The 22075-nt window shown below is 33.5% G+C and overlaps 2 protein-coding genes across 2 annotated transcripts; one reads left to right on the plus strand and one right to left on the minus strand.

Moving 5' to 3' along the window:
* Nucleotides 1-10428: 10428 nt before the first annotated feature.
* LOC130983167 (STS14 protein-like) lies at nt 10429-10977 on the plus strand. Its single transcript, XM_057907353.1, has one exon. It carries the CDS (start codon nt 10469-10471, stop codon nt 10970-10972), a length of 504 nt encoding a protein of 167 aa, XP_057763336.1. The 5' UTR covers nt 10429-10468; the 3' UTR covers nt 10973-10977.
* Nucleotides 10978-11173: 196 nt separating this feature from the next.
* On the minus strand, nt 11174-15186 carry LOC130983165 (uncharacterized). Its single transcript, XM_057907352.1, has 12 exons — nt 14643-15186; nt 14467-14548; nt 14260-14326; nt 13950-14015; nt 13665-13781; nt 13046-13474; nt 12385-12788; nt 12194-12293; nt 12020-12079; nt 11836-11922; nt 11577-11705; nt 11174-11476 (listed from the first exon to the last, which is right to left on the minus strand). The coding sequence occupies exons 2-12, from the start codon at nt 14538-14540 to the stop codon at nt 11174-11176; spliced, it is 1836 nt and encodes a 611-aa protein (XP_057763335.1). The 5' UTR covers nt 14541-14548; nt 14643-15186.
* Nucleotides 15187-22075: the final 6889 nt, after the last annotated feature.

Here is a 22075-nt window from a genome sequence, read left to right on the forward strand (position 1 = left end):
AACCCACTAACGGGCAACAAAGTCATAATAACGGTCAACAAAAAGTACAAACAATACAAGCATCACTTTTTCGGCATGTCAATAATTTTGCCATCCTTAATGGTCTTGAAGACCCCGATCGCCGACACATCAAAATCCGGGGAAACGACCTTCACCTGAGCTTTGAGGGCCTCCTCAGTCGTGAAAATTGCATTCTTTCCTTGCTCCCGGACTTCCTTGTGTTTCCGCTTGAACAACTCGGCCTCCTCTCGAGCGGTCTTAGCGGTAGCCATCGCTTCGTCTCGCTCTTTCTCCAGAGCGGACACCCGACCTTGCGCGACACTCAGCTGGTTTTTCAAAGTCATTTCCTGTTCCATCAAGCGGGACACCGAAGCATCGGCAGTCTTCAGTTTTTCCTCTGCCGAAGTAGCCTTTTTCTGGGCGGCATCGAGCTTACTCCCCGCTTCGACTAACCGATCCTGAAGCATTTTAACTTGGGTTTTATACTTGTTGTTGGCATCAACAGCAGATTCAAGCTTCCGACGAAGCGAGGCCATACCAGAAAGTTCAGATTCAGCCTTTCGGGCTATGGCCGCGCCGCGAAGGAGGGTACGGTACATCCACCGAGCCTGCCCCGAGAGGTCGGCGCCATGGAAATGGTCCTCCGTACCCGGAAGCAGCTGGGTATCTATGAACGTACCAGCGTCGAAGTTCCTTTCCATGACAGTCAAAACCCCCTCGGGACTAGACTGTGACCTTTTCCTTTTGGGAGTGGGGATGATGGACAACTCCTCCTCCTCCTCACGACGAGATGAAGACGAGTGCCCGGTAACGGGAACCTCGGGAGGAATCGGGGTTGCAGAAGTCGGAGTGGCGACCTTCGCAGACGTTTCAACCTCGGGAGGATGAGCGTCCGAAAGAACTTCTGGAGGAGCCGTCGCCTCCTGTCCTCCGGCCTCCTCACCTGCGTCGTCCTTAAGGAAAGTTTCGAAAAGGTTGTCCATGCCGGTTACCTCGGCAGAAAGTCCCACTGCAGACAAGTTAAGAAAACGAATTAGTAAAAGCAACAGCGGAACATTTAAACAGACGTCAGTACGACAAAAGAAACTCACGAATATAATCTCGAGCGGCCTCTCGGCTACCCATAAGGAGGTGTGGATTCACATTGTTTCTCCCAAGAACCGCCCACAAGATGTCGGCCACCCGCCGGTCCACGGCCGACATCTTGTTATAAGAAACTTTAATAAAAGGATTAGACCCCGCCCCGAAGCTCCAATATGTCGGGATGAGGCGCTGTTTTTCCAGAGACAACCAAAAGGGGTGACGACCCTTGACCGGGCGGACCTTAAAGTACTTGTCCTTGAACCCGTGGTAGGAGTCCTCGAACAAACCAAAGATCCTCCGGCCTTGGGCAGACCGAAAGGACATGAAACCTTTCTTGTGCTTCCCCTCCTTCGAAGGGTTTGTTAGACTAAAGAAAAAGAGGAAGACGTCAACGGAGGTCGGCAACTCCAAGTACTCGCACACCATCTCGAAACAGCGAACGGAAGCCCAGCTGTTCGGATGCAATTGAGACGGAGCCACCAAAATTCGGTTCAGGAGATCCATCTGGAAGGAGGAAAGGGGAATGCGAACCCCCACCTGAGTGAACATGGCCTTGTAGAACCAGATCCAATCGGGAACCCGGGGGGCATGAAAGTTAATCTCATAAAGCCGCTCGTGAGGGGCAGGGACGAACACGTCATAGTTTGCCTCCTCGTCGGTACCCCCACAGAGATACTCGGCTTGACGAAACTCCGTTAACTCCTCCTCCCCCATCTGATTGGGAGAGTTCTTAAGGTCGGAAACTACCCACGCGTACGGGTCGTAACCCGCAGCGGAGGTCGAAGCTCGGCTAACGACACGAGGCATACCTACAGTGGGGGCACCGCGCGGTTAGTCCGTGAGGTCGGAATCTGGGAAAAAACCTAAAGAAACCCCTCATGCCGCAGCCACAAGGGGGACCAGACAAACTAAGACCGAACAAAAGCATAAACCCCCCCATGATCAGTGAAAAGGAAAGAAAGTGCATCCCCAAAGTGCGCCCATAAATAACCAGAAAGAACAAGAATAGAACAAGAACAGGAAAAATGATCATGGCAGACATGCAAACAACCATTATAGTAAAAGGAAAAGAAGCAGTTACCTGGAAGAATCAAGGAAGTTCAAACAAGGATGAAGTGCGGTAGAGCGATGTGCGTTGGAGCAGTGGAAACAGCTTTTGTGTGATGGGAGCAAAGAAGGGACGAATGGGCAGTATGATCAGGGAGGTAAATAAATGAAAGAAGAAGAGAAGCATGAAACTGTTCAAAACCGCTCTGTTGGAAGCGCGAAAGACCTGGGGGCAGAATTGTCTTTTCGCACACAGGAATTTTCAACCTTTTATGGGCATTTAATGCCCGGCGCGAGAAACAAGGCGGAAATGGAACGCCCTGAACCACGAACGGGCACGCATGCGGGCAGCGCGTCTCCCACACGAACGGTCGACCAAACGACAACAATGATAGGATGCTCGCCGCCAACAGCCTACACGGCAGATTAACGGCGCGTGGGGGCACTGTTACGGTCTGGCCCAAACCACGCACGGGTCGACCCGACCCATTGGAAACCCGACCCGGGCGATCGAGCCCTTAGCGCCTGCCACGGCATCTGGACACGCGTCCTCATCATTCCCCTAACACAGCTGGGAGGAACCTTCGCAGAAAGTGGGCTCGTCCCTTCAGGGCCCACCTCTGACACAGTATAAATAGGGAAGGACCTGTCCTTCCCCGAGGTACGTCATATCCTTTCATCTCACTATTCTGCCCGCCTGCACATCGCTGACTTGAGCGTCGGAGTGTCTTTGCAGGTGGCACCCCCCATCCTTTCTCCAAGACAAGTGCTCGGCTACTCGGCAAACCCGCGACCAGCGCAACCCAAGCTAAGGCGTCCTCGCTTCCTCACCTGCTCACCCGATCTGTCCGGAACCAGACAACCGAACAATAATAATAAAAACAGAAAAAAAGAAAAAAAATAAAAATAAAAACATAAAAAAATACTTGTATATAAATTTAACTTAATTTAAAAAAAATAGTTAGTCTAACATTTTTATTTTAATTAGTGTCTATGACTATGAGTGTAGGCTGTATTCATTATTTATTAGTGGTAGTAAAGGTTCATTGACTTCTTATCCTTTGATGTGATCCAAATCCGGGAGTTCCTCGCGCATAGTGAATCAATCTAAACAATTTACTATAAATGGTCATTGACTTCTCAGAGAAATATTACTATAACAGATTATCCTCACTAGTCACTAGTGAATCAACAACCACTAATATAACTTAAAAGACTATCCACAATAGTCTCATTTTTATTAGGACAATTGAATATTGTTTCCTTATAATTATTGGTAATTGGCTCCTTCGTTCTGATTGATTGTTATTAATGAGATGGCCGGTGCTTATCCGAACTACATACAAGATTGTTAAATAATTTACTAATACTTCTATATGGCGGATAAAACTCATTTAAAAAAGTACAAATACTAAGTGCCCGAAAAATTTTAAAAATCACAAAAATAAAAAAACTGTGATCTACAAAATATACTTAAAAATTTATATCACTAATAAAAATAACCAAATGCATAAAAATAACAAATAAATTTTTGAAAAATTTAAAAATACAATAAAATAATCAAATATTAAATATATATTCTTTAACAGCACATTAAAAATCAGATTTTGATATTATTTTTGTAAATATAATTAAAAAAATTTTATTTTTAAAATTCAATAATTTTACGCAATAAATCTTTTTATTATTTTTTTGTAAAAGGAAAAAAATATTTTTAAAATAAAATATTTAAAAATTAAATTTTATTCTAAATTTTTTACATTCACCTTCTATATAATTATTTAAATATAAAAATTTAGATCAAATAAACAAATTATTGTCAAATATAAAATGGTCGTTTATCTCTCATAAAAAAATATTTTAGATAAACTATCAAAATAGTTGCATGTGCCTATTGAGAAAGAAGAGAAGCTGAGGAGCTACTATTACTACTAGGCTTTTTTCCTTTTCTTCTTTCTTTGTTTTACTGGAATTAGGATCTTTTCTTTTAGGCTATTTTAATTAATTAAAAATATAGAGTTAATAATAAAATTAGTCTTCAAAGAATTGTTCTATCATTATTTTTGTCTTTGAATAATCTTTTTAATCAAATTAAGTCTCTAAAAATTTAATATTAATCTCGTCTGTCCTTCTATTCCTAGACTAACCGTTTCTATCAACAATTAGTCAATTATACATGTGGAGCGTTAATTAACACGTATGTTAACAACTGTGTGCTCAAATAAAAACTGATAAAATATGTTTATTATATTACATCAAAATATATAATCTCTGACCGCATTTATATAAACCTTAATCACGAAATCTACAGAGACATTAATCTATTTTGTTGAATGGTGTTACAGTGGTGCAAAATATCTCCTCAACTCCTATTAATACTTTTGTGTTGTCCAATTCATCATAAATTTTTTTATCCACTATCTTTATTTTTTGAACTTTTCACCATGACAAAAAATAAATGTCATGGAATAATCCTCCATCTACAAATAAAAAATGATAATAGTCAATCACACAATACACTCTATTTTTTGTTACCTTTATTTTTGTAAACAATTTATTCATAATTCAGCAATAAAATTCCAAAACCCCCAATCATTGCCTTAATCAATAAAGTACACCATCTCAGCAAATTCTACCCTTTAGATGAACTAAACAAAATAACAATTTCATCTATCCTTCTAAAATTGCCTCCCAATCAACATTCAACCTTTAACTCCCAACAGTAACACATTCAGTAGACTAAAAAAAGGAAAGAAAAATTGACGCAGTAAGAATTGGTAACAACACTAAATCTAACAACATTGCCACCCTTTTAATTTATTCGTTTTGTAATACCAGTCCTAACCCTTTGTGATCAATACACCGTTAGGTCTCTTCGAATTCCATCTAAGTTTTATAATGCAAAAAAATATGCTAGGATATTTAACCTTGACTTTATCAAGCTTAGATGGAAAAATCTTCGCTGCAAATTTGGGTGGCAGTAGTTGAGAGATTATTACATATAAAGGAAAAATTATTAAGTACATAGTATAAGATGAAATGAAGAATGAGATTATTAAACCAATTTTTTTTTTTTAAAAAAATTCATCAGAGTACGTACATACCATTGCATAATGGTCAGCTCAGCTTGATAAAGTGTAACAACTAATAACCTTAACAATAGAATAAACTCAAGGAATTGCATCTAATAGAATCGAGGAAAAAGTGTTACCTGACAGAAGATTTGAATCATTTTTCACAGCCGTTACTTTCAACTAGTCCATGAAACATGCATGCCTTCTAAAAATGCCGCATTATACTCATTAACTACCTCTACGGATAGAGTAAAATGAGATATGTTTACATTAGGGTGTGTTTTGGGTACATCTTGATTGGTAAAATCTCCCCCAAAAGTGGTCATGACATTATTAGAGCATTCTAAAGTCTGCATGAAAGGCATATCATTCTGAATAATGAAAGGGAGTTGGTTGCACACAGTTGAAGACATGAATAAGTGATTTCCAAAAGAAGGCTGGTCTAGTGATGATATGGTAAAATAATTAGGAGGTTGCATTTGACATGGAAGCACATATGGGCCACCAACACTTAATGGAGATGCATGCCAAGTTGATTCGACATTGATGTCATTGCCAAAAAAAAGTTCTTATTCTCCAATAAAGATTTAAACGACACTTTATAGTTAGAAATTATGTGCATGTTGTGGTCCATTACTTGATCAATAAAGAATTCGTCACCATCAACAAATTTCATTTTAAGGCAACCACGATGGTAGAGATGATATTTCTCCAAGAGCTGTTTATAATCTTGAACTATGAAGGTAACGCGATCCCTTTTTGAATTGTTATTTGCATGACATTAGCATTAGCATCTATGAAGACCAAATAGTTGGATATAACGTCTCTAAAACTCCTATAGAACAATGCAGGGATCTCTCCAACTTCTTAAATTTATAGGATGAAATACATAAAATATAATAATATTAAAAATAAATCACAGTGACACAAAATAGATTGAAAGATAAATTATAAAATAGAAAAGAATTACAAGCGTAATGTGATATGAAATTAGGGAGCGTATATAACCATATCAGAATTAATTTCCAAAAAAAGATGGAGCCTCAAAGTAGTTGTTATACATCTTTTGCAGATATGAACAAACGAAACAGACAGATGGGGAAAGAAAAGAATTATAAAGTGTTAATTAAATGCAATAAGGAATGGCATGGCAAATGGAATGAAATACGAAATGAATGAATAACAGGGAGAGAGCAGGGATGAGGCAGGACTGCAGAAATGAGAACACCAGATAGATTAAACCTTCACACCCTCTCCTTGAAGACATGCATGTCAGCGTTCCACTAACTAACTCTTTGAGACCGCGCCTACCACGGCGGCGCAATGGTGGCCTAGAGACTCAGACCAACAAGAGCAGTCACACTCTGCAGCGTCGCCGATGATTACTTCCTCCGTACTTCCGGTGATAGGAGCTTCTTCGTCTTCTTTGTGTTTGGTGACTTTTTGTTTCTTTCAGTGTTCTAGATACCGAGACGACCAAGCGCGGTGGCAATCTGTTATGCGTCGTCACCGATGCTTTCTTTCCTTTTGTGTTTCATTTTTGTTTTTGTTTTGAGTGGGAGGAGAAGAGTGGTGAGTAATAGGAAAATGAACAAAATAGAAAATGACGTCGTTTTTGACCAAAACTTCCTAAACCACAAAACGACGTCATATTTATCACAACTGAATTGTCACTTAATACTATAAATGAAAAATAGTTAACTGAATGGGTTAAATATTTGAGGAAAGAATACACGAAATTAATGTTAAATTTTTAAGGGATTAATTTAATTAAAAAAATATTTAGGGACCAAAATGACAATCAAATAATTTTTCGAAAATTAATTTGACCATTAATCTTAAAAACATAAGAACAAAAAAAATTTTATCTTTTCCATGAAGAACTCTACTTTCACTATCATTACTATAACCATATTTATTTATCGGGGGATATTCCCATAAAGACGTAGAAAATATTTTTTTTAAAAATATTTTTTAATAATTAAAATTTAACACATATAATTCTTTAAATTATGTTATTTTTTAAAGATATTTTTGTCAAAATTATGTTATTTTTGTCAAAATTAATTTGAACAAAAAATAGTAAATTAAATTTTGAATTCATCTAAATTAATATTATTTTTTATAAAAAATGACTACAATATCGCTATTATATAAAATAACTAAAATACTCTTATTATATATATTAATTTTGAGAGTTCTAAATTCTAACTATTTTTTCTCTATCGTTATAGGATTAGAATTAAGTTTTTAAAATTAATATATATATAATAGGAATATTTTAGTTGTGTTTTATAATAAGGATATTGTAATAATTTTTTATAAAAAATATTAATTTATACCGGTTTAAAAATTTAATTTATTAATTTTTTTTAAACTGATTTATTTAGTCTAATTTTAATAAAAATAATACAATTTAATTAATTATATGTGTTAAATTTTAATTTTTAAAAAAATACGTTTTTGATATTTTTATCTAAATAGTTCCTTTATTTAATATACATTTTTTAATTATTAAATAAAACTTTAAAAATCAGTTAATGAATAATCCTATTAGCTATTGCCTCCTATTATTACTAGAACTCTAATATAGTGAAAATTGATGTATAGTATAATTAATTTTACATTAAGTTAATAGTTAAAAGTTAAAGAGTTATTTATATATAAAGACGTCTAAAATATTTTTTTAAATATATTTTTTTATTAATTAAAATTTAATACATATAATCGATTAAATTATATTATTTTTTGTCAAAATTAGGTTAGATAAATTAATTTGACTAAAAAAATAGTGAATCAAATTTGAAACTGATTTACATTAATAATAAATCAAGGGGATCAAAATTTTACACAAATCCGCCAAACCAAAATCTATTTCGTGAATCCACCAATGCACATTTATATGTAGTTCGAACCAACTTGATTCGAACTTCATTTCTACATAATTCGAACCAAGTAGGTTCGAATTATACACAAACACACGCACATACTAATTCGAGTTCGAATTATACACAACACACACACTAATTCGAACCAAGCTGGTTCGAATTACACACATAGTAATTTCTATGCTGTTAAAAAATTAATAATTTATTAAAAAAATTTATTAAAAAATTAATAATTTAAAAATTAAAAAAATATATATTTTATTTCATACATTAAAAAAAGCTAACAAAATATTTAATTACGAGACTTCTTTAAAATATTTGTGATCTATCAATTCGAATTTCATACAATACTATTTTGTCTATTTTTAATAGCTCATGAATATTTTTTAATAAATTTATTTAAATTATACTACAAAAAATATTTTATCATATGCAAAACAATTTAAAAAAATGGCTTAAAAATGTTAGGAGTACTATAAAAATTTGTAATGTTCTAGTAACTTAGTAAATACATGCATGTACTCAAATTTTAAATAAAATACTCTACATAGTCAATAATAATTTAGAAATGAAAGAAAATATTTAATTCCATACAAAATAATTAAAAAATATATTTTATTCTAATACAATTTTTTTTTTAAAAATGGCTTAAAAGATGTTATGAGTACTATAAAAAATTGTAATATTCTAGTGATTTAGGTAAATACATGATAAAAATATTTTTTCTTTTAAGATCTAAATTATTATTGACTATGTAGAGTATTTCTTTAATGTCCTAAGTCATTAGGATATTACAAATTTTTACGAATTTGTAATATATGGTGATTCGAATCCCCATATAATTTAGGAGTACTGTAAAAATTTGTAATATATGATTGGCTTAGGTCATTATAGAAATACTCTATATAGTCAATAATAATTTAGATCTTAAAAGAAAAAATATTTTTATCATGTATTTATCTAAATCACTAGAATATTACAAACTTTTACACTTTACAGTACTCATAACATTTTTTAAGCCATTTTTTAAAAATTTTTTTGTATTAGAATAAAATATATTTTTTTATTATTTTGTATGGAATAAAATATTTTCTTTCATTTCTAAATTATTATTGACTATGTAGAGTATTTTATTTAAAATTTGAGTACATGGATGTATTTACCTAAGTTATTAGAACATTACAAATTTGTATAGTACTCCTAACATTTTTTAAGCCATTTTTTTAAATTGTTTTGCATAGGATAAAATATTTTTTGTAGTATAATTTAAAAAAATTTATTAAAAAATATTCATGAGCTATTAAAAATGGACAAAAGAGTATTGTATGAAATTCGAATTAATAGATCACAAATATTTTAAAGAAGTCTCGTAATTAAATATTTTGTTAGTTTTTTTTAATGTATGAAATAAAATATATATATTTTTAATTTTTAAATTATTAATTTTTTTAATAAATTTTTTTTAATAAATTATTAATTTTTTAACAGCATAGAAATTACTATGTGTGTAATTCGAACCAAGCTGGTTCGAATTAGTGTGTGCGTGTGTTGTATATAATTCGAACTTATTTGGTTCGAATTAGTGTGTGCATGTGTTTGTGTATAATTTGAACCTACTTGGTTCGAATTATGTAGAAATGGAGTTCGAATCAAGTTGTTCGAACTACATATAATTGTGCATTGGCGAAGTAAATTTTGGTTTGGCGAATTTATATATTGATCCCCTTAGTTTATTATTGTGATTTACCCTATTATTTTTATAGAAAATAATTACAATACTTTTATTATAAAAAATAACTAAAATATTTCTATTATATATATTAATTTTAAAAATTTTAAATTCTAACTCTATATTAATTTAGACCAAATTTAAAATTTAATTCATTTTTTATCAAATTAATTTATTTAATTTAATTTTAATAAAAATAACACAATTTTATCAATTATATATATTAAATTTTAATTATTAAAAAAATATTTTAAATATCTTTATTTAAATAAATTCCTAAAAATTATTAAATAATTTAACGAATTAAATTATCATCTAACACTCAGCTATTAACTTTAAAATTATTTGCACGAGTTTCTACCTTCTAGATTCTAGTAAAATTAGATGTACCGTAAGTAAATACTAGAAAAGCCAAGTAAATAAAAGATTGAATTGGTGGATGGATCCATAAATGATAGAGCAATACAGCTTGCGGTAACAGTAATGTCAATGTCTTCCAGTCAAAGGCTGCGGTTTACCCTCCAATGCCTACTTGCACCGCACCATGTTTAAGGGCAACATGGTAAATCCACTCCTCCATCTCTATCCACACCTTAAGAAGATACTTCCTTTCACCTACACACACTACTCTGCATACTAAATTCAAAATGCAGCGTTATACTCTGTTCTCGCTTCTTCTTCTTCTTGCCATGTTCCTTCTCGTAAGCGAAGGAGCAACGACACCGCCAGCGAAGGAGTACTTAGACGCACACAACGAAGCAAGAGCCGCAGTGGGAGTTCAACCTCTCAGCTGGAGCGACAAGCTGGCCAACGCCACCAGCCTAATGGTGCGCTACCAGAGGAACAACATGGCCTGCCAGTTCGCCAACTTAACAGCCAGCAAGTACGGCGGCAACCAGCTCTGGTCGGGATCTGCGGCCGGCGTGGCGCCACGCACGGCGGTGGAGGAGTGGGTGAAGGAGAAAGACTTCTACAACCACAGCAGCAACACGTGCGTGTCGAACCACGAGTGCGGTGTTTACACGCAGGTGGTGTGGAGGAACACGGTGCAGCTTGGTTGCTCCCAAGCCATTTGCGTGAAGGACAAAGCTAGCTTGACCATTTGTTTCTATGAACCCCCTGGAAATGTCATTGGAGAGTCTCCTTACTGATCCTCGTGTATTCTCAATTCCCAAATAAAAATCAATTTCGTTTTCTCTTTCTTTTTATGAGGAATTAGCGACTGCATGCACTTTATTATCATTATTTACTCACACCCTTCACTGCTACCTTGTCTACTTTGTACAAAAAGAATTACATTACATAGAGTAAACACATCAACAAGTAACATTGCCAAATTGCCAAATAAGTAATCATTTGAGCATGTCCTTAGATATGAGATATCGAAAATTGAAGTTATGTGGAATCCATTCTATGCATTTTCGGGATTTCACCACCTGCCATTTCTTCACACTCTTTCTAAGGGATTCTGGCAAAGAATCTTGGATCATCTCCATAACCTGACTTGGGCATAGTTCTAAGTCCTTGGTGAATGACTCAACAAGCTTTGGTAGTAGTAATTTTTTATCCTTCCGTACCCCAAATGTAGCTCGAATGTACTCATCCTTTGCTGCTTCTAGCTCTTGAATCACCCTCTTTGCTGTATATACACGTACCTGCCATGAATATAAATATTGGATTAGCATTTAATTATCGAAAATGGGGTTGTTATGTAAATAAATTGCAAAGGTTCAGAGCTAAGAAGTGGTTGAATACCGCTGGATCAGAATGGTTCCCTGAACAGAGTGCGAAGTGTGAAAGAGGCTCAGGATGCTCCATTGCATATCCTACTCTTCCATCTGCACTTCTGAATTTGCTCTTTTGAGAAAAGAACAAACGTAGCCACTGCAGGAACAAACAAGTTTTAAGAAGCACCATCTTAATCACTAGTACTATATTGGATTAACAACTATAATTCATATGTTCTACTTCTACATGTTCTATCGTATTAATAGGTTAGGATCATAGGGTGAACCTGTCCAGGACGAGAAATCCGGCATCCGAGTATAATGTTTTGTATTGTGTCTGCAGTAACAGTGTAGCCACCAACATTATATGCAGCCTGCAAAGGCCAATCAAGCAGAAGGTTATGTTATGAGTTTCATCCTTCAATGACTGACTATAAAAGATGCTACTAGCCTACTAACTTCACTATTTACCTTGAGAAGAAGAAAAGTTCTTTTCACATTGTTTTGTGGAATTCCATAAGCCAAAAATGCCTATTAAATACCAATGAACACATTATAAACCAGCAAATCAAAGGGAACAAATGTGTGAAGAGTATTACAAGAAAACAAGAGTTTAATCTTTTCGAGGATAATTATTATTATTACATGCATCACCAAAGCATTGTGTACATTGATCCAGAAAGCTAGCTTCTCTTCATGTTTCAACTTCCCAGGATTTACTTCTTCTAATCGACTAATAAGTGACCTGAAACAACATTAAAAATTAAAGGGCATGAAAAAAAAAGATAATGAACTTCATTATTCATTGACTTAGTTGGATATTTTAATAAGCTCACCTGAAATGCTGGAGCAACTTATCAGCATCGCCTGATTTATGAATTTCTCTATAAATCCATGTTACTTCAACCATGGTGCTGTAAGGTCCACTGAACTCCTTGAGTCCTTCAACATGGAATGGATTGTCTAACCGCGCATCGAAGGAGGAGTTGTTCCTGAACCTTGGACTCCACATGTCACCTTGATCTCCAATGGAGAAGGCACTGGTTGAGGACAAGGATGAAGTGGGAGACAAAAGGCCGGGATGCAATGATGGAGGGTCTGCAAGCTTGCAATATATAGCTGATATGCATTTGATCATGTCCTCGGAAAGTTTGTTAGGTGTCTCTAGAACATGATCGGATATTCGCGTACCCAGATGTTCTGCCAGACTAATTATATTTGATGGATTGCTTTGGCCATACTGTATAAATTTACAAACAACTCAAAGTCAAAATCCATAGGCTTCCACTCCATCAATATTGTCATGTTTTTCTTTGAAAACAATGTGAGAGTTTAGAATAATCAAGACAGTGTTCTACCAAGTTGATGATCAAGGTGGCAAGCTGGATATGAAAGTTTCTCAGGAAAGAAAATACAGAAATAGTGTCTTTTGTCCCTATATCTATTGTCCTAGTTTTGTGACAAAAACAGTTTGCATATTCTTGATACTAGATTTACCTCCATCATGGACAATGGTTGAGAATGACAGGCACGGGGAGGTTTAGTTAAAGGTTCTGATGGTGGAGATGATCTTGTAAATGCTGAATAATGTGACAATGAAGAATGGCAACGGTAAACTCCAGAATACATATGCATGTCTTCTGGAAGATTTCCTTTGTGTTCTTTTCCCTGAGTCTGAGGCTCATGGCTATTATTTGATTGTACTGCAGAGCATTCTGTTTTGGTTAAGACTTGAGGCTTAGAAACTTGAGTGAGCCGAGGTTGCGGCGTTGCTTGAGGAAGCTTCACAGTCTCCTCCTTGGTGGAAGGAGAGACAGAAGATAAATGTTGATCAAAAGCTTTACGGTATAAAGAGAGAAGATGTTGCTCCAAATACACAACTTCCAACTCTAACACTGCAATCTCCTTGATTAACTCTGTGGCTGGCTGGAGTTACAATATAACATTGTAAACAAGAGTTGATGATATTTGATAAACAGAAAGAAATCAAAGACACAAAACTCATATACACTTGTAAGGTCAATGTTCTTAATAGCATAACATTATACGTAACATAATTCCATTAATCATTCATAGCTATAGATAATATGATTAAGAGAAACAAAGAGAAATCTACCTTGGACATGGTATTATCATTTGGATTAACAAGAGCTGAAGGCCTGTATCCAAGTGCCTTTTCTAGGGTGCATCTAACTTCAAATTGGTCTTGTAATCTTCTCTCTAGTTGTAGAATCTACACAGAAATAGACAGAGTAAATAGGACAGAAATATTCTGAGTAGTCACTAGAAAAAAGCTGAACTGAAGCATGATGAAGTGATCATGGCTAAATGGGCTATATAGTGCAGTAAAAAGGTAAAGTCATGAGTCATGACCAATAACAATTATGGTATTGTATTGTACCTCTTGCTTGAGAGTAGTGTGGACTTCATTTCTAGCTTTAGTGCATTCTGTGAGGTAACCCATATCCTGTAACCAAATCAAACCCATACTTGTTAAGAGTCACAAAAGTCCTGCTACTCAAACAGAATTTGTTGTATGTGGGGGACTATATCCAATGATGTCACGGATCATTAATGTCTCAACAAAATGCAAACAGATTAACTAACTCTTTATCTCAAATCATATATACCATTTACACAATTCAATTCTATGTAAAAAATGAAAAGACACAAAAAATTGTTATTTCAGCATCATGAATGGTTCACTATACCAGCTTCATTGAGTCTAATGCCTCGAGCTGATTATCATGTTCCTCCGCTCCTTTCTTAACAGGAAGACTGTCATGTAGAAACAGAAAACACATTAAAAAATAGAAGCAAGTTGTCATGTGTAAACATTTACAAGTATGTGAAGAACACCAATCCATGCAACAAACAATAGAAGCTGAAAATTGAAGCATATGAAACAGAAGGTATACCTCTTTGAACGCTTGTGTCTTGAAGTGAATCTCAGTCCAAGAATTTTGTTTTCTCCACTTCTCTCAATCCCCATATCTAAAACTGAAAGCCACCCAAATCAAGAGTTATTCACATAAACAACAAAATCAACGGTGGATAAACAAAAAGCAATAAAGAGTCACTGGAAACATCATACCAAGGAACTTAACAATCAAGAACTCTCAACAAACTTCACAAATGGATTCTAAATCGGCCAAGTTAGTTGCCAGAGACCATTAAATAGATTCTAAACTGCCAAGACTTCACATGCTACTTTGCATTTCATCATAGTTGAGTTTCCTTCCAGGAAGTAACCACAAAGTGATGATGATCACTTGCTGCTAGCATAATCTTCCGGGACATAAGAGATATATCTTTTCATAAAAACCATGGATGTAAGGGAGATAAACAAAAGAATTTCCCTTTTGACCACTGAACCTTGTCGTTGAAGAGTGAAGAGTTGTGACACTGCTAGTGCTATGCTGCCACAACTACAAGCCTTTGTAAAGGGTGGCCTTTTTGCATTGCATTAAAAGGAGAGTGTCCCTTTAATTGAAGAATGAAGTCCTCTTTTTAGCTTTAATAGAATAATAATAACTTTGACAATGGTGAACGAACGAGGGGAAAAAGATGTCAAAGCTTCAAAAAGTTGCCAAAATCTCAGTCTAACTCTATCAAACTCTACAGAGATCCAAGGTATGAGAGGCTCAACTGTTTAAAGTTGACTGTTAAGTAAGTGCAGACTCAACATATAAACAAAGATAAAGATGCATATTCATTATTTATTCTATTAATATACTATATGAAAATAAGTTATAATAATACATTAGTGTGTACAGAATGAATAGAAAAACAAATAAGTCAGCAAATCACAAATGGTAAAATAGCAGGCCATATTTTCAACATTCTATTCTCTTGTTGGAAAGCAAGTGGGAGTTGGTGACCTTCCGTCCCTTCCGTCCACCATTTTGTCTCATTTTGCATCCATCCCTTAATTTAATCGTAATATTAGCAATTAGGCCAATTGATTTGATGGAACCACAACCAAGACAAAATATAATGTGGGACAAAATTCAGATAGTAGTTCACTTTTAGTTGAAAAAGATACACTATGATTGTAGTAACGGGGTAGCATTTATTTTTTAGTTACATTGCTACAAGTCTCTTCTACGGTGTCTAAAATTCACTTGTAAGACTAAAAAATAAAAGGACAAATCTCACCTTACTTCAACACTATTTTTTCAGTATATAGTTTTGGCAGATAAAAAGAGAGAACAAGTGAGATGGTAACAAAAAACTGGATTGCAAGAAAGAAAAGCAAGGATTTAGTTACCTCAAAAGGGATGAAAGGTAAGGGATAAAGGACATTGGATACTTTGAAAGGAATAGAGAGTTATTGTGGGGTTTCTGTTTCTCTTTGTAAAAATGGCTTTTTAGAGGAGATACCCATATTGTCCTTGAGTATTTAAGGGACTAATGTTTGTCAAAGAATCCACAAATATAATATAATATGTTAATGGTGGGGTATTTGACCTTTAACCTTTTGCATAACCAATACAAGAAGAAAAGGATTGGAGTGAGGTAATGTGACCTGTTTCTCCCTTATTGTCTTCTCACAAATTCTACTGACAAACAACGTTGCACACATGCGGAGACAGATTAAAAGAGAAAAGATAAATGACACCGAGGAAGAACCATGTTGAAACTCAAGCTACATGTTTAGAGAGACTATAATAAATGCATGATACTGTATTAGAAAAACACACAACCTTATTATCTATTTTCCTGATAAAGAAGATTATGTGTAATTATTAGTTAACATTAAAATATATAAGTGACAAATTTGACAAAAAGCACTGTGAAGCTATATATTATATCTATGAAGCTAGGAACTACAAAACAACATGCATGCTGAGGTAGTCTTTGGAAGCATCTGATATTTTAAGCTTCAATCCAGACTCAAAGTTTCTGGTTTCAATAAATAAACAAATGAAACTTCTATTTTATCTTACTATACACTGCATACAAGTCAGAAGGCCAATGTTCAATGCCAGAAACGACTAAATACTAAACATAAATTAAGCATATAATTAAATATGCTTATTATGAGGTTTCAGATCAAGCAAATGGATCAATATTCAAACCAATCCAGACAAACATGCTTCCTAGATCCATGTAATTATCGAAAATTTATGTAAGGATATATAGTTTTTAATTGAGGATTAATATAAATTACAAAAATCTATGGCATCCCTATAATGAAGATAAAAGTTCACATAGTTTTATATCACTAAGATTCTCCACAAACTAATTAAAATAAAATCAATTTACAAATCCAAGGGATAGATTAAATAGGTGAACTGTGAACCATATGAACATACATACTTAAGGATTTGTTTGGACGCTATTTTTAGAAAAAAAAAATTTAATGATTTTTTAAAAAATCTTTTATAAAAGTAAAAGTGATTTTATGTTTGGATATTTCATGTAAATTTTTTTTTTATTTATCAATTTTGTTTAGGTAAAATAAGATAAAAGTATTTTTTTTATTCATTTATTACATCTTTTTTTTAAGAAAAAAATCTTTTAAAAAAAGATATAAATTATAACTTATCAAAAAATATATTTTTTATTTTTTTAATGCTTTTACTTTTATTCTTAAAAATTTACTAAACACACTAAAAAATAAAAAAAATCTTTTAATTGCAAAAAGTATTTTTTATTAATTTAATAACACCCAAACAAATACTAAATAGTAAAATTGTTTTATAGTAAGTTAAAAAATGATTTGACTGTGACACTCTTTTTTTCTTTTCTTTTTTTTGGATGAAATTGATAAAAGAAGACAAATTAGAAGTTATATAGAATAATTGAATTCAAAAGAAGCTTGAAGCTCAGGGCTTCCAAACGAGTATGAAGAATGGTACTTGCTGTATTTATGTGATAGGTTTGTCGTTGTTGCCACTTGCCAGCTATATTATTACATTAGCTTATAGTGTTTGTTTGTTTGTTTTCATATGAACAAACCAAAATAATTTTGAAAACACATCATTGTTAAAAGCAAACTAAAGTTGATTTTCATATGACCGTATAAGCTTTGAGACTGAAGTACTTTGTCTCAAACAGTGACATTAGCTACTGGAAAGATCACAATCATTACGTGCTTGATTATTTTGTATTTATCTACCTTTTTTTCACCATCTGTAATAATTAATAATATGAAATTTCGGAATTAATGGCTCCTTAATTACTTCCTCTTTGGAAGTGTTTGCAAAAATACTTACAAATTATTTATTAAGAAGTTTCTTTTCTATATGGTAAAGAAAAATTGAAGTTTATAGAATACTATACACAGCATAATTAATGCATGGGAATTTTGAAACAAATTTGAATATGTGAAGAAAATAAACACATGCACATAAATGACGCATCTTTATTATTTCATTGTCTTTGTTCTTTTTGTTCTGTATGACAGGAATCACAAATGCATGCAGCATTTGTTAATAGTGATGATAATAACAATGCTTCCCTTGCCTTATGGAATATAACAATCTAAGACACAGAGAGTGGAAACAACTACTTGCCATATTATATGGGAATGGAAAATGAAAATAAAAGAAAGAGAGAAAGTGACTATTCAAACAGAGTTTTAAATATGTTGGGGAAATAATTAATAGCCCGAGGAAGAGAGCACATCATAAGCATTATTGTATCCAAAATGTGAATCAGCAGTGAAAAGAGGGGGCCTGTGGGGTTGGTTCTCAATAGTCCTCATCCGAAAATGGTGCCTCGAGTTAGCAAAACTTACATTACATTACATAACATTTTGGTACAAATTAAATGTGTGTGTAAGAGGCTAATTAATATGGGCACATTAGTACATTATTTAAAATGTAGAATCGGAATTGTGTGACAGAAAAGGCGAACTTTCCAAAGAGGTTAGGACAAGCTAGTCAATGCCAATCATATATAACCATCATTAAAGCATCTTTCCTCCTATTTCTCTATCTGTCCCCACTTCTACCTCCATAATTTAACTACTTTTCATTCTCTGATCTTCATAATTATTTCCTTATTACCACATACTTTCTATTCTTCAACTTCATCAAATAATTAAAGCTTCTAGTTTATGCAGAATGACAACTCGTATGTGTGTGTTCTTAATTAAGCAAAACTGCTCCAACTTAATTAAGGAAGGTAGTAGGTAAAAGCGATCACATGGCACTAGTGGCAAGAACAAATTGGGAGATAGGTAATTTGCAACTGAGGATTATTTTGAAAGAAGCTGATGTGATTATATCATTTATAAAATCTTGAATTGATAAAAGGAGATAATATAAATATTTATATCTTTAATATTCTTTTTTAAGTAAGATTTTTTTGTTGTATTTGTTTAATTTTTATATAGGCATTTTTATACTATTTTTTAAAATTTTTAGAATATACCAAAAGTTACACCCTAGATCTTACGAACATAATGCTTTGGTACTATATTATATTTTTTCTAAAATGTTAAACTGATAAAAGGAGAAAAAATGTATATTTATATCTTTAACAACTAATAAGGTGCTGCTGACAAGTTGCTGTATCCACAGGCTTTTATCCTTTGTAGACATGGCGCAAAAACATCATCATTCAGGTTTTTTTTTTTTTTTCTTTTCTTTTCTTACCTACACAACTGTAGTTTTCATATATGTGACGGCAACACCATGCATTCATGCACCTTCCCTATATCACTAAGTTACATAATAATGAAATCATGAGTTAATCATAGCTGCAGTAAAGATTTTAACTTCTACTATGTCGATTCACTGGGATAGAAATAGGCCCGTCAGTCTTCGTTCGGAATAGCTACATATGTAATATAATGAGTTAATACTCAAAATAACCCCTGAAATTTGATCACTGACTCAATTTGACCCTATAATTTTTAATTGATCCAATTTATACCCTGAAATTTTAAGGCGTGGCTCAAATTGGCCCTTTGGTCCAACTCCGTCACCGGAGTGATGACGTGGCACCCAAACCTCACCACATGCCTCTCCTTCTTTCTCTTACCATCACCATCACCACCTCCCTTCTACCAACACTCTCTATCCGCCAACAAACAACAGCATTCACAATCCACCAACACCCACATATTTCCACCGCCATAGCTTTGAAGAGCATAACACCTACACTCATCATTCCTTCATGACTGCAAGTAGACAGCAAACCAATGAACCTAACATCGTTAGGGGCAACACCATGAACCACCATTTGTGAAAAGAGCTGCAATGCTTGCTTACCATGACCATTCATCGCCATGCCACAAATAACGGCACCCCAAGAAATAACATCCTTATGCACAATCATGTTGAAAATCTTGAACCCCATTTTTATGTAACCACACTTAGCATACATGTTGAACAATGCATTCCAAATGTTACCATCAATCACAGGTCACACCACCCATTGTCCCAAATTTGAAGTACCCTCAGAATCACCCTCACCCATTGCACCCATCTTTGTGTTCCTATTAAGAGGAAAAAGTGTGGTGTTGTGTTTCTTTTTCTTTTTCTATTTCTCTTCAATTTGTTAATGTTAGTGACTGTTAATGTTGTTTGTTGGGGAGGGAAGACGTTGGTAGAGGGAAGTTGGTGAGAAAGAGAAGGATCAAATAATAGAAAGGTCCTTCATAAATGGCGGTGAAAATGTGTGGGTGTTGGTGGGTTGTGAATGTTGTTGTTTGTTGGGGGAGGGTGGGTGTTGGTAGAGGGGAAGTGGTGATGGCGATGGTAAGAGGAAGAAGGAGAGGCATGTGGTGAGGTTTGGGTGCCATGTCATCACTCCGGTGACGGAGTTGGACGGAAGGGCCAATCTGAATCACGCCTTAAAATTTCAGGGTATAAATTGGGTCAATTAAAAATTAGAGGGTCAAATTGAGTTGGTAGTCAAATTTCGGGGGTTATTTTAAGTATTAACTCGTAATATAGTTAATGAATTTCGGCAGGAAGACAATGAAATATTTGTATGATGTGTACAATGAGCTATTTATTTAGTCTAATATTAGTTAAAAAATGAACATCAAGAGTAAAATACTACTAATATCTCAAACACAATACACCCATACTATCTAGAATAACTATCTGGGTACCAGGGATAATAAACATCTGATATCCTACTGAATCGAACATCCCTAAACTCCTATTGTACACATTGTATAGATACTCTATTAGCTTCTTATACTTCCTCATAGTTAATTAATTAACTTGAATATGGTATTGTTATAGATTTTTTTTAAATACTAAGTTTGGTTAGCGTGAAATTTATTAAAATACCTAGTACTTTCTTTTTTTTAGAAAAATATATACATATATTAAAAAAAATTCCTTATAAAAAAGTTACTTATATGTATTATACTAAATTTAATATTTGTAATAATATTTTAACTTTTAAATATTTAAAATATGAAAATGTATTTATAAAAAGATATAACAAATTTAAACAAAAAATAATATTTTTAATTATGAAAAAATTATTTATATACTTATTTATATTTTAATAAATAGACTTAATCTATTAATAAATTTAGATGTTCAAAACACCTTAAATTTAAATTTATTTTATCTCAAATCAAATAAAAAAAATAGATTCTTAATAGGCCATCTAACCTATTTTCATTTTTATCATCTACCGTATCTTTTACTTAGACATCAAAATTTAAAATTATGATATGCTTCTAAGTTCAAACTAATAACTAATACGTTATTTAACTACATTCATTATTGAATATTATTTACATGTAATTTTAGCCAGCAGATTGTGCTTCACTTTTTAGTAATTTACTAATTTGAGTAATTTCCCCTAGAACAAGGCAAAAGGAATAATAAAGCTAAGAACAAATTATATCTAATGTTTGGTTTGTTATTGACACAAATTTTTTTTAGGGTCCTGTTTTGTTAGTAAAAGAAACTTGAAAGAGAGCTTTGACCCATTTAGATGACATACCCGGAAACGAAACAACAATATACCTTCCAACAAAAACTAATACGATAGACCTTACATTAGAGGTATCCATTGCGTTGTTGGGTCAACCCACACCAATCTATGGACTTCAACCAAACCCAACTCACAAATTGAAGGAAAGTTAGGTAAAAATAAAATAAAATTAAAAGCATTAATTTAATTTTTAAATAAAAAAGTCAAGTAAATGTATTAGATCGAATTGGAAAATCTCTAATGAGTCAGATATGTCATTATGTGTTGTGGACTTGTTACCAGGAAGATTATTGGGTAAGATGTTCATTTTCCCATAATACCCTCCAAATAGTTGAAAATAAAAACTATTTAAAGTAATAGAAAGAAAACTATTAAAAATAATTAATAAAAATAATACTGCAATAATTTACCATTAACAGATCGAAGAAGTAATTATTACACCGAATGTTGATCTAGATTCTAGAACAAAGAAGTCGTGATACGACGTCGTTGGGTTTGCCATTATCGTTACGACCATGCGTTTTGTTGTCCTTTCCCTTTGATTATCCTTCACTTCGCTTCTCCCTTGCCCCATCCAAACTTATCATTATATTATATAATATATAATAT

Source organism: Arachis stenosperma, chromosome 5, assembly GCF_014773155.1.
Source record: "Arachis stenosperma cultivar V10309 chromosome 5, arast.V10309.gnm1.PFL2, whole genome shotgun sequence".
NCBI classification, from domain to species: domain Eukaryota; kingdom Viridiplantae; phylum Streptophyta; class Magnoliopsida; order Fabales; family Fabaceae; genus Arachis; species Arachis stenosperma.